At 40.0% G+C, this 13153-nt stretch overlaps 1 protein-coding gene across 1 annotated transcript; it reads left to right on the forward strand.

The window, feature by feature from the left end:
* Window positions 1-635: 635 nt before the first annotated feature.
* On the forward strand, window positions 636-5577 carry LOC147625105 (pentatricopeptide repeat-containing protein At2g33680-like). Its single transcript, XM_086818370.1, has 2 exons — window positions 636-1032; window positions 1397-5577. Exons 1-2 carry the CDS (start codon window positions 987-989, stop codon window positions 3916-3918), a joined length of 2568 nt encoding a protein of 855 aa, XP_086674496.1. The 5' UTR covers window positions 636-986; the 3' UTR covers window positions 3919-5577.
* The last annotated feature ends 7576 nt before the right edge of the window (window positions 5578-13153 follow it).

The following is a 13153-nucleotide window of genomic DNA, read 5'->3' on the forward strand; positions in this document are numbered from 1 at the left end:
AGATAATATACGACCTTGAGGATGACAAACTTATCAAGTCATCTTGAATTTGGCCTTGTAAGGTCATAAACCTTGATGCCAACCTAAGGTGTTTGCATTCCTCAATGAACTTTTCACACGTGAATAATTAGACAGGCATGTTTTATAGCAATTATGAATATGGATGCTAACAAAACTAGACATGTAATGACAAAAGGATAAGGCAAAATGTAGAACACCATCACCCAAGGATAGTACCTATCCTGCATCCATCCTATTGAAAACTATGGCTAGAACATAGATAAACAATTGGGTATGCAAGTTTAATAAGTGCTACCTGATTGTTATCCCAATCAAGGTATGTCTACTTAGTAAAAGCCATTTGACATATGCAAGTTTAATAAGTGCTACCTGATTGTTATCCCAATCAAGGTATGTCTACTTAGTAAAAGCCATTTGACATATGCATAGGTAACAATGACCTCTTGTAATTATATTAATAGAAATTGTTTATGAAAACACTTTTTGTGATGTTACAATACTCCCTTTAGTCCCTCTCTGGAAATGTGAGGTATCAATCAACTTGGTTGGCTCCCATTCTAAACATAGCATACAAAGGTACATGTTTGAGAAAAATGCAATGTGTGTTTAGCATCTTTAACCCATGCTGTTTAGGTACCTAGACTCATGCTTTTTAAGGGCCCTATTTCAAGCTTAGTCCAATGCTTATTGGCTTAAACAATTCTTAAACACGTGTAAAATCATATTTTTTTCTCAGCATTTCCAAGGCACCCGACCTAGTAGTGCAAAATCTTGCCGCCTAACGCACTGCGTGGAATTCGCTTTGCATCTTCATGTTGGCTGCTGATCAAATCCTTCTCAAGTCCTTCCAGCCTGGCTTCTTCCAAACAGCCAAGTTGGCTTCCCGCAGACGAACAGCGTGCCTTCACAACCACCAAATTCACCGGGCTATAGGGACACCGGGAAGCCTGAAATGAAAAGCAAGCATGATTTGGACCATCTTTCCGACAGGTCCTAGGATGGCCTCTTCAGGTAAGCCTCTTTTTTTGAGGTTTTTCAGCACTGGCCAGCTGGGTTCTCTGAAGGGGCTCGTGTATAGTAAGTTATTTGTATAATTGATCCTTTTAAGGTAAAATAAAATAAAATTGTACATGTATTTCCTCTAAGGAGATCCTTTAAGGGTTTTGTTTTAAGGAAGGAGTGTATTTTTTCTGAGAAGTATATTGATTAGGTGGGTTGTTGGTTTGTATGTTAGTTTTGAGTATCTTGGAATTACTGGGTAGATGGGTTACTGATTCGTATGATCATTTTTATTCTTCAATTATTGGGATGGATTATGTGTAGCTTAGAGTAAGGGTTTTGGAAGAAGAAAGTTTATGGTTTGTACGCTTTACAGGATTGATCAAGCTGTTGCAGCAGCCTCTTTCTGGGAATGCAAGCTTCTCTTTTGCAGCCGGAGACCCACTCCGTTCCCAGGTTTCGAAACTAAACCAACAAGAACTCTACTTGCAGGTTTCTAAGCATTGCAATCAAGGAAGGCTTAAGGAAGCCATTGATGCCCTCTATGCTAAAGATCCATCAGCTGAACAAGCTACTTCTGAGACCTATGTTTGCCTCTTAGAATGTTGCAGCAGAGTAAGATCTCTCAAAGAGGCCAAAAGGATACATGCCCACATCACGAAAAGTGGCATGTATGGGCAGATGAGCAACCGCCTCATCACTATGTATGCCAAATGCCATAGCCTGCAGGATGCCGTGTTGGTCTTTGATACGCAGAGCCGGAAGAATTCTGTAGCATGGAATGCTGTGCTTTTTGCACATGCAGAGTTGGGTTCTTTACAACAAGCTAGGAGGGTCTTTGATATGATCCCAAACCCTAATGTTACCACATGGAATGCCATGATTACAGCATGTGCTAAACATGGATGTAGCAAAGAAGCCCTTCAGCTCTTTGAGAAGATGTTTTTCCAAGAGCAGTACTCACCAAACAAGAGCACTTTTACCAGCCTCCTGAACTCTTTCGTCAGGCTGGAATCTCTAGAAGACGGGAAGGCAGTTCATGCCCTCGTTGTAAAGGCCGGGCTTGAGTCCGCGGAGACCGCATGGGCGGTCATCAATATGTATGCCAAGTGTGGAAGAGTTGATGATGCCCAATGTGTGTTTGAAGCCACCCCCTCCAGGAATGTTTTGTGCTGGGCAGGCATGATCACTGCATGTGCAAACAATGGCAGGAATGAGGCAGCTTTTCGATATTTCCAACAGATGCTGCAAGAAGGGCTGGTGCCTACACTGGCCATTTTCATAAAATTCCTGGAAGTGTGTGCCAGCATGGGGTTCCTACTAGAGGGCAAGATCATCCATTCTCAACTTGCTGAGAATACTCACGAGTCTGTTGTGCCCGCTGCCAATGCACTCATTTTGATGTACAGCAAATGCAAGTTTTTGGAGGAGGCCAAGAGTGTGTTCGACAAGATGGTGGAACGAGATGTTTTCACATGGACTCTGATGATCAAGGCAAATGCAGAGGGTGGCACCACTGAGGAGGCCCGCCGCCTGTTTCAAGAGATGCAGCAGAAAGGTGTGAAACCGAATGCTTTCACCTTTAGCATCATACTTGACACTCTCTCCAGTCAGTCAGACCTTGAAGTGGGTGTATCGATCCATTCCCAGGTGAGTCAGTATGGTTTTGAGTCAAATATTGTGGTAAAAACTGCTCTCATCAACATGTATGCCAAGTGCGGAAGCCTTTCCAAAGCGCGTATGCTGTTTGACAAGCTTGTTAAGAAAGACAAGGTCTTATGGACCACCATGATTGGGATGTATGTGCGTTATGGTGACAGAGAGGAAGCTCTTGATTTGTTCGAAAAAATGGAGGAAGATGGTGTCAAGCCAGACAAATTGACCTACATCAATGTTCTTTCTGCCTGTGTTTGCCCAGCCGTGCTGGCTAAAGGCCAACTGATCCACACTCGTGTCAGAGAGGAAGGGTTTGAATCAGATATTGTGGTAAAAACTGCCCTAATGAACATGTATGCAAGATGTGGGAGCTTGGACCTTGCAAGAAAAATATTTAATGAGATGCAGGATCGGGATGTGGTGACATGGACTGCACTATTAGCTGCTTATGCCCAGCTGGATGACCACAAAGTTGTTCTACAGCTTTTCAAGGAGATGCGCAAAGAGTGCATGCGGCCAAACAAGGTCACATATGCCACCATTCTAGATGTATGCTCTAATGCCTCAGCCTTAGATCTTGGCAAGATGATCCATAAAGACATTTTGGACAGTGGACATGAGTGTGATGCTAAGCTGGGGGCGGCCCTAATCAACATGTACACTAAATGTGGCAGTGTGCATGATGTGCAGAGGACCTTTGACAATTTAAGTGACAGAGATGTTGATGTGTGGAATTTGGTACTGGCTGCACATGTCCAGCATGACCTTAGCAAGGAGGCTATCCAACTCTTCAAACAAATGCGCCAGCAGTCGGTATCAGTGCAGCCGGACAAAGTCACCTTCATACATGTCCTCTCTGCATGTTGTAATGTAGGTCTAGTCGATGAAGGCTGCCGGTTTTTTAATTCCATGAGATCTGACCATGGAATCGTACCGGCTGGGGAGCACTATGCTTGCATGGTGGACCTGCTTGGCAAAGTTGGGCGGCTGGAAGAGGCAGAATCTTATATATGTGAAATGCCATCTCAGCCAAGTGCTTTTGTTTGGATGACTATGCTTAATGCCTGCAAAGTCTATGGTGATTTTGAGCGGGGGGAACGAGCTGCAAGGCGAGTTTTAGATTTGGATGAGTATAATGTTGAAGCGTATGGGATGCTTGCCAGCATTTATGCTGCCACTGGCATGCAGGGGAATGAAGCAAACATCAGAAAAGAGACAGAAGCTAAGAAAGGTGTCACTTGAAAAGAGTTCAATTCTCATGGTTTTTCAAGGCTTTTAGCGCATAATGTGGACGGCTTCTACAGACCAAGGAAGAATGGATACAAGGTTTCTGGTGCTGTCGCTGGCGTGCTGGGGAATGAAGCAAACATCAGAAAAGAGATGGAAGCTAAAAAATGTGTCACTTGAAGAGAGTTCAATTCGCATGGTTTTTGAAGGCATACAAGGGACATCACATTACGGTCCCAGGAAAGAATTGTCACATGGTTTCTGGCTCTTATCAGCATGTATTTCTTCCAATTCAGACCTTCTGGAGAATCCTAATTTGTCCATTTAACCCCAGCAGGTGTACTTACCATGCCAAGGAATTTTTACCTGGAGTTGTAAATTGCATCTCCTGTTAAGAACACATTTATTTATGCTTAGTTTCTCTTTTTTATGGTTGATTAGTCACAAGTTTTTTTCTTTCATTGAAATCCCTGCTTGAGAAACTCTATGGAAGCATGTTCAGAATTCAATGGCAAGGCTTTGCAACCTACGTGGCTCAGCAGCTGGCAACAAAGGAGGTAAGACAGTACTTGCTATGTGGGAATAGCGACAAGGCACCCTCTTTGCTTTTCCTAAACAAGGGCCGGACTGGAGGATTAAAAGCAAGCACCCTGGCACCCACCATCGTACACACAACAGTAAATTGTGCAGTCAATCTAGTGCTTCTGGACAAATGCAACATTTGCCACACAGCCTTCGGAATTTGGCTTCCAACTCCCCCTGGCCCAAGATCGAGTATCCGTTCTGGTACCATGCTAGAATATGGAGTGCCAGCATTCTGCCAGTCCACGGTCAGTGGCTACATCAGGAGGCAGATCAACGCAGAGCTTGGGTGGAAAGCCCACCTCCATGCTTTGTCCCTGCTTTGCCTACGAAAGGGGCATGCCTGGGGCCGAGTGAAAGTTAATGGAGCAACCTAGCACTGGATTAAGACAGCATCATGCACATGACAACCTATGCTGCCAACCACAAGCAAAGGTTCCCCACAGCCTTCCAGAATTTGCCTCCAACAAAGTTTTTATGGTGGCTGATGGTGCGAGTTTTATGGTGGAACGAGTTTGAAGGAACATGGTCCTAGTGAGAAGTTTGATTATCTGTACCAAGCGAGTTACATAAGCCTATTCATTAGCCTTGGGGAGGTCTCTGTCAGGTGCAAGTGGGAAAGAATCAGGATGAAAAGGTGGTGATATTCTAGAAGGCAAGGTATTATATTACAAGCATAGAGAGTTCTCCATCACATTCAACCCTTGCCAACCTACAGAAGTTCCTCTCCAAGAGAAAAGTGGAAGAGTTTCCGGCTGTTTTTGCATTATAATTGACAAGGACGAGTTGATAAAAGTATGACAGCAGAAGCTTCTAATATTACACCCAATGGGACGATCTGCGGCTACCTGGTGATCCCTTTGTCTTGAAAAGCCAGATGTTTGAAAGCAATGGGATATTTGTGAACAATGTACTTCAAGTTGGGGATTGGTGAGAGAATTCGTTGTTGGCTCTCTTTGACTAGCAAATGTAAGATGGTGCATTTGTTATGACCAATAGTTCCACCCCATCAAAAAGCTACTTAGGGAATGACTTTGCCCTTTTTGGTTTTGCAAGCTTTATTGTCTTTATTCTTAGATTCCACCTGTTATGGAATGGATGTAGCTAGCCCTTGCAGATTTTAGGAGGAAGTCCAATTTTCTAATACGGGTGGTGTAACTACTAGCTGGGTAGTGATCTCCTGTATACTTGATGATCTCCTTTGTACTTATGAAATGGAGGGAAGAATTTCCTCCAAGAATCCGACATCACGGCTCAACATGATCTTTGTGAATAACCCTTCGACTCCTTGTTATAACTTATAGCTTGTGAAGATGCACTTTTCTTCTTTTAAATCCTACTCGGTTCTCTTTGAGTCTAGAACATGCACAAAAATAGTTGGTCAATAATTCTAAACAGAGTAGACCTCCTGTGTGTAATTTTGAGAACATGCTTAGTAGTGTTTAAATACTTCTTTATTGGGTAAACCTATTTGAGCCATTAAAGCACTGCATTTTGCTTCTTCAGTTTGATTTGGGATATATGCCTTTGCAATAGATAAAGAAATATTTAGACAAGAACTCTCCAACTTGATCAGTCTTAAACTTTAATTTTCTTTCCCATGTCATTTCTAATTAATTCAACCCATCCTTCTTTCCTTATCCTAAAGATTATATACCCATATTTTCTTGTTGTGGTTGTTGAAAAGGGACATACCGTAGAAAGAACCACTCATAGCTATGGTGTTTATCTTTTCTTAGATGTTAGCATGGACAAGCTTAAGAGGAGATTATGCTCTAAAACTAGGCCGGATTATGGATGTTACTTGCCCATCATGGAAGCTTTACATACATTTGACTTCTTCGTAAAAGTCAGAAGTTTGTTCCATGATGCAATCTTTTTGCAACTTTTATAAAACAAGAAAGCTCACGTGTCTAAACCTTTTGTCCCACAACCAACTTATGCCCACGTCAGCCCATGGAGTAAAAATTGGAAGCTTTTACATGTTTTACTACATACCTCTCTTTTTTAGAAAATAATTTTTGTATTAAGATATGTCTCTCAAGCAAGATAAACACCATCTAGATACTTACAAACCCCACATCAAGGGATTGGCACCCATCACATATGCAAAGGGACTAAAACAAAATCCATATCTTAGAGCACCATGCCCTATCAAGGAAGAGAGCCATTTGGCCCAACTGAACCAACAATCCCAAGCATTAAAAATACCCCAACTGATGTGAAAACCAAGGAGGGTGGATAAAACACCGTAACCAGCCACCTGATCCACATCTAGAGAACCTCTTCCAGAGTAACACCAAGGTTCCTTCTCTACTTTTTCATTGCTAGCACCTGACCCATCCAACTGAACCCTAACAAAGTGAAATCCCACTGCTAGAGGAACCCTAAGAACTTATTGCCATGATAACCTTACAACACCCACACGGAGCTGTAATGTAGAGGCCATGGCCATGCACAAATAATGTGCCAAAGGCTTATGGACATGGGGACCTACGTTTAAGTTGGGCATGGGCACTAATAAGTGGGTGTGAAAAGGGCAAGTGGTATATAAGTGAATGTAAGTCCCTAATCACATCATCATCCAATACTAATCAAGATTTATCCTTTCTTGGAGCTCCAAGGTCTTGGCTATGGTGGTACTCCCTTGATTGCATGTGATCACTCCATTATGAACGTGTGTGGTACTCCACTTGAGTGCAATCTTTCTTTCTACTCCATCCTCCATTGCATTGGTATCAAAGCCATGGCTTTGATCCACATTTAAATTGAGAACTGACAGATTTTCATGCATTAAAAAAAAATGTATAGTTAATTGAGAGATTTTCATGCATTAAAAAAAATAAAATGTATGGTTTCTTGATTTTCTTGAGTTGCAAGTTTTCATCAAATCAAATCAAGATGTTCAAGCTTGGCATTACTTGAACAAATTTGAAAGTTCTCTACACAAATTTGAGTTGATCAAGTTTGAGTGCATGGCCGTCATTTGGAGCATAGTATAGTGGCCGGCCATCATTTTTTTTAAAGTGTGAAACCGTAAGAAAAAAAACACGTGGAGAGGCTTTCTCTGTGTTTTTCTAGGGCTTGAGAATGGCCATGGGAGCTACTGAGGCATCAACGGATGTGAGCTCAGTTCGTGGTATGAAGTTTTGCCTTAATATATTCTTCATTACAAGCTCATCACCAAGGACCTCAATAATCATCACTAATTGAAACAATAATGCATCAAGTTGTAATTTCTTTGCCCCTTCTTGGTAAGCATTGTGGCATTCTTTATGCATATGACAAGCTTTTCCAAGATTACCATAATCTTCCACAAGCTTTTGCATTAATTTTCCACCTTCTATGCATTCTCTTGATCACTTGCATGAGCCTCTATCCTATGCATACAATTTCCATGAGGTTGGGGCAAAGAAAAGGGGAATGCATGGAATCTTTAATGGACATTGAGAAGAGCCTACTCAAGCAAGTACCATTGGAAGATCTTCAAATAATTGGAAGACTATCAAGCTAATGAACCATGAATGAGACAAGCCTTACCCTAATACAAGCTCTTCATCAACATTAAACTCTCGTGTCAAGGTTGAGAAAAAATGATACATGCATAGCTTTTAAGTGGTTGAACCTCTTGCCTCAGTTACACATTCTTCCCTTTTTTTAAAATATCATAGGAATGGCTGTGTAAGTGATACCTTGGCACATTGGAGGAAAAGCCAAGCTGAGTGTTTTACTCAATTAAATGGCACAAGAAGAACACGCTATTGATAATGCACAAGAAGTGGGCCATGAGGAATCATGGACAAGCCACTTTGAATGAAGATATACATGCGACATCATTGTCTTCAAAAGTCAAGGCTATGATGTAATCTATGATGGACATTATGGTGAGAGGATTTGATCGTCTTCATGATGATATATATGCAGGATGTATTGCTCCAATTCAATTACAATGGAGTATGAAGACATTAGTAATCGTTCAGTCCCACAATGTGATAGTGCAGTTGCGCTAGTAGGTGAAGAGGAATCTTGCTCTATACAATCGTCAGCTCATTCTGTAAAGAAATTGCAAGGCTTGGATTTGTTAATGGTGCGGCATTTTAACAAAGAGACAAGTGACCTTGACTTGAGCATGAAGGTTAACATTTTGGCTAGGATGTTGTAGCATCCAGAAGTTACAGAGGTTGTGGATGTAATTGAACTCCCAAATCATATTGCCTCAACAATGATTGTGGAGAACTTGAAGAGGTCTCTAGCTTATGTAAAAGGAGCGCACAATGTTGATAAGTTGGCAGTGGATATCTGTATTGCACATGATTGCCAATAGCAGTAACACATTACCAATCAGTTGACAAAAAAAGTTACAAAAGCTCTTTGTATTCATCCAAGGAGTTTTAAGAAACATTGTGTTAGCATAAAGGATCCAGATTTCAAATGGACGATTGGTGGTCGGAGGCCTAGGAATGGCGGCTTGAGTCTTGGAGACTTTTTCTTTCATTTTCTTCATTTCTATATCCTCATACTCATTAAGATCTAAATATCTATTTCATTTGGTTTTATAATATACTTTTCCATGTGGAAAGAGGACATTGGGTGTTACCCTTCTCACCATTTTTATCCTTCCCACCTTGAGAAGCCATTTACTTTAACAATAAGAAAAATGGAAAATTTCTTACAAAGCAAAAAAATGTAGCACAATGACCTTACTTGGTTGGGTAATTATGAATTATCTCTAATGATGTGAAGAACATGATTCCTCCCTGTTGATATTTGTTTCAATGATTCTTCAAGGTTGTCATGTACTCCACTTGTTGTATGCCCAATTTATTAGGCAAGAGGTATTTTGTATGGGGAGAAGATTTGAGAAATATAGATATTAACTTATGGAAATGAATAGAAAAGAGATTAAGGAGTAGAGATTAGAGTTAGCAAAATAAGTAGCTCAATGGAAACATGAAAGAGAAAGAACTTGGCTTTGATACCAATGTAATGCTCCTTGCACTATAAGCTTGAGGACTTGTAAGACTAGTACTTAACCATATCCCAAATGGACTCTAAACTCATGGTTATATAGGCCTTAGTGATGCATGACCTTCCAACTTCATCCCCTTGACCTTTCATTGGCTAGGCATGGCCTTTTCATTCCCCAATACCTCTTCAACTACCCCTAGAAGGGGGTGCCTCCTTTTGTGGCTCTTGTGCTTCCATTGTGCACCATTTACTTCCCTTTTACTTTAACTTTAATACCTATTAATCGTTGCTTTAGGTATTTTCCATTTGAAATCCCCTGAGCCTTATTTATATGCAAACCTTTTACATATAAATAATATTTTCTAGTCTTACCTTTTAGTGTTTCCTGTCAGTCTCATAATATGTAGTACTACATAATACTATGTAACTAGTACTAAATAGAGCTACATAGTATTGGACAATATTGATGCTTTGAGATAGTAGTACATAATACTATAGTAATTTGGAAAGTATAAATAGTACTAATAGCACTAAGAGTACTAATAGTACTCATAATACTATTAGTACTAATACTTCTCACACTAATGTTAATATTAATAGTACTCATAGTGTTATTAGTCCTAATAGTAATATTAGTACTAAATAGTGTAATTACAGTACAGATAGTACTAATAGTACTAAATAGTGTAATTACAGTATAGATAGTACTAATAGTGTAATTACAGTATAGATAGTATAGATAGTACTAATAGCACTAAGAGTACTAATAGTACTCACAATACTATTAGTGTAATTACAGTACAGATAGTACTAATAGCAATAAATAGTGTAATTACAGTATAGATAGTACAGATAGTACTAATAGTGCTAAATAGTGTAATTACAGTACAGATAGTACTAATAGCACTAAATAGTGTAATTACAGTACAGATAGTACTAATAGCACTAAATAGTGTAATTACAGTATAGATAGTACAGATAGTACTAATAGCACTAAGAGTACTAATAGTACTCACAATACTATTAGTACTAATTGTACTTATATTGCTATTAGTACTAATTATACTTATAGTGTTATTAGTACTAATAGTAATATTAGTAGGTTAGCAAGTCAATATAGTGTTATTAGTACTAATAGTAATATTAGTAGGTTAGCAAGTCAATATAGCACTATTAGAACTAAAGAGTTTAGTTGAAGTAGAATGCACAAGTTAAGATCTTTCACAACTATGGGATTCTTTAAAGCAACATATATATTTGTATATCACTCCTTGTTCTTGGCTGACTATGCAAGCTGAATTCTATGTAAATTTCAAAGAACAACATCCCATAGTAGTCATGGGCTTCCATGCATTTCAATATCTCAAGCCCTATTTCATTAGAAAATCAAAGGAAAGAATACTTGTTTTTGTGTGTACCATGCTTGAATGGATTTATTTCGCTTAGCTGTGAAATCCATGAGACTATCCCTACACAGAGATATAAATGATTGTGTTTGTATGGTGTGCAGACCTGATGGGCAAGAAAAGTGTGTTGCCTACACTAGCATCGATGTCACCTACCAAGACTTTGTCTCCATGATGAAGTGGTAGTGTACCTCAATGTGTTTTGTTCGCGCATGGAAAATTGGGTTCCTGGCCAACTGTATACTACTAAGATTGTCACAATATATGACAACCTTTCTCTCCACATCATAGCCCCAAATCAGCAATAGCTTGCGTAACCAAGCTACCTCACACGCTGCCACTCCTTTATACTCTGCCTCTGTACTCAACAAGGCAACGTGGGCTGCTTCTTGCTGCATGTCATAGTAGCAACAATACTCCCTAATGAAAACATAAATCCACTGGTAGATTTCCTGTTTTAGATGCTACCCTGCCCAATCTATATCTGTGTACCCATATAGCTCCAATGGTACACTTGCTGCATAAAACAATGCATAATCAATAGTGGCCCTCAAATACCGAAGTGTGCGTCGCACACTGTCAAGATGTGGTTTGCGCGGAACTTGCATAAACTCTCTCTAAGCCAACAGTAAAACTCAGATCTGGCCTGCTGATTGTTGTGAGTTTATACAACTCCCCACAATCTTCCTATACAAACTGGGATCTTCCAACACATAACCTGCATTTGCACTAAGCTTGCCATTTTGATCTAATGGCACCAAGATTGACTTACAATCAGCCATTCCATACTTGGACAACATGTCTAATACATATTGTCTTTGTGACAACCAAATAGCATTAGGTGTGTGAATGACCTCAATTCCCAAAAAGTAGCGCAGATCTCCCAAATCCTTCATCTCAAACTTCCTTTTGAGAAGACTTTTCACATGCTCAATCTCATCAAAGTTGTCACCCCCAACAATAAGATTATCTACATAGATGGTGATGATCGCAATACCCTTATCACTCTTGCACACATACAAAGAGTGATCTGCATTTGCCATATGAAAACCAATAGTGACAAGATACTCAAAAATCTTGTCATACCATGCTCGTGAAGCTTGCTTTAGCCCATACAAAGCCTTACGAAGCTTACATACATACTTCGAGCTACCTGTATCCTCAAAACCAGGTGGTTGATCTATATACAATTCTTCTTGCAAGTCACCATGCAAGAATACATATTTTACATCCATATGATGTAAAAAATCAACCTTTTGCTTGCAGGCACCGCAATCACAACTCTCACAATTGCTATCTTTATGCAATCGAAGCAAATGTCTCCTCATAATCAATCCCATGTGTCTGTGCATATCCTTTGGCTACCAATCTAGCCTTGTACCTGCTTATGCTACCATCAATGTTATGTTTCACCTTATACACCCACTTACAAACAATAAATTTCTTGCCTTAAGGCAATGGAACCAAATCCCAAGTCTCATTTCCATACAATGCATCCATCTCCTCTTCCATAGGTTTCTCCCAACACACACATTTCCAATAGCCTCATGAAAACATGTGGATTCTACAACTTGCACAACTTTTGCCATATAAGCATAGTGATGTGCCACATAACCATCATAAGTCAACCTCTGCACAGGGTTTTTGACTCTTATAGATCTTTGTTACTTTGTATTCATGCCTTTCATAGCCTTCTACACATTAGGTGTCCTCATTGTTCGAATCCCAAGCTCCTCATCATCAAGACTCATCTCTGAGCTACTAGATTCTCCATCAACAAGAGAATGCCCTCCAGAAATATTAGGCATACCAAGGGGCTCAACCACTTTCTTTTTGCCTTTATGTAATATACCAACTACATTTCTAGGAATAGTATTATGACACAACCTACCACTCCATGGCCTATAAACAACAGAACCGTTGGACGAGGACTCTCTTTGTCCACTCAATGACTATGATTGCTGACTTGCATTCTGTGCCACCACGTTTCCACTTACATGAGCCCCAATAACATCTTTTTCGGTAGTATACCAGCTACTCATCTCATCAAATACAACCTCCTTGCTTACCCTTAATTCACATGTAGAAGGATTATAGCATCTATATCTCTTTTCCTTAAGGGAATACCCAAAAACACACATTTTCTTGCCTTTGGATCCAACTTAGTACGCAACTCATCTGGCACATGCACATATGCAATACACCCAAAAACTTTCAAGTGAGAGAAATCTGGTTTCTTGCCAATAAACTTCTCCTCTGGTGTTACATCATGTATGGCTGCAGTACGAGTCCTA

Source organism: Cibotium barometz, chromosome 24 (genome assembly GCF_041138505.1).
Source record: "Cibotium barometz isolate CiBa-2024 chromosome 24, ASM4113850v1, whole genome shotgun sequence".
Lineage (NCBI taxonomy): Eukaryota > Viridiplantae > Streptophyta > Polypodiopsida > Cyatheales > Cibotiaceae > Cibotium > Cibotium barometz.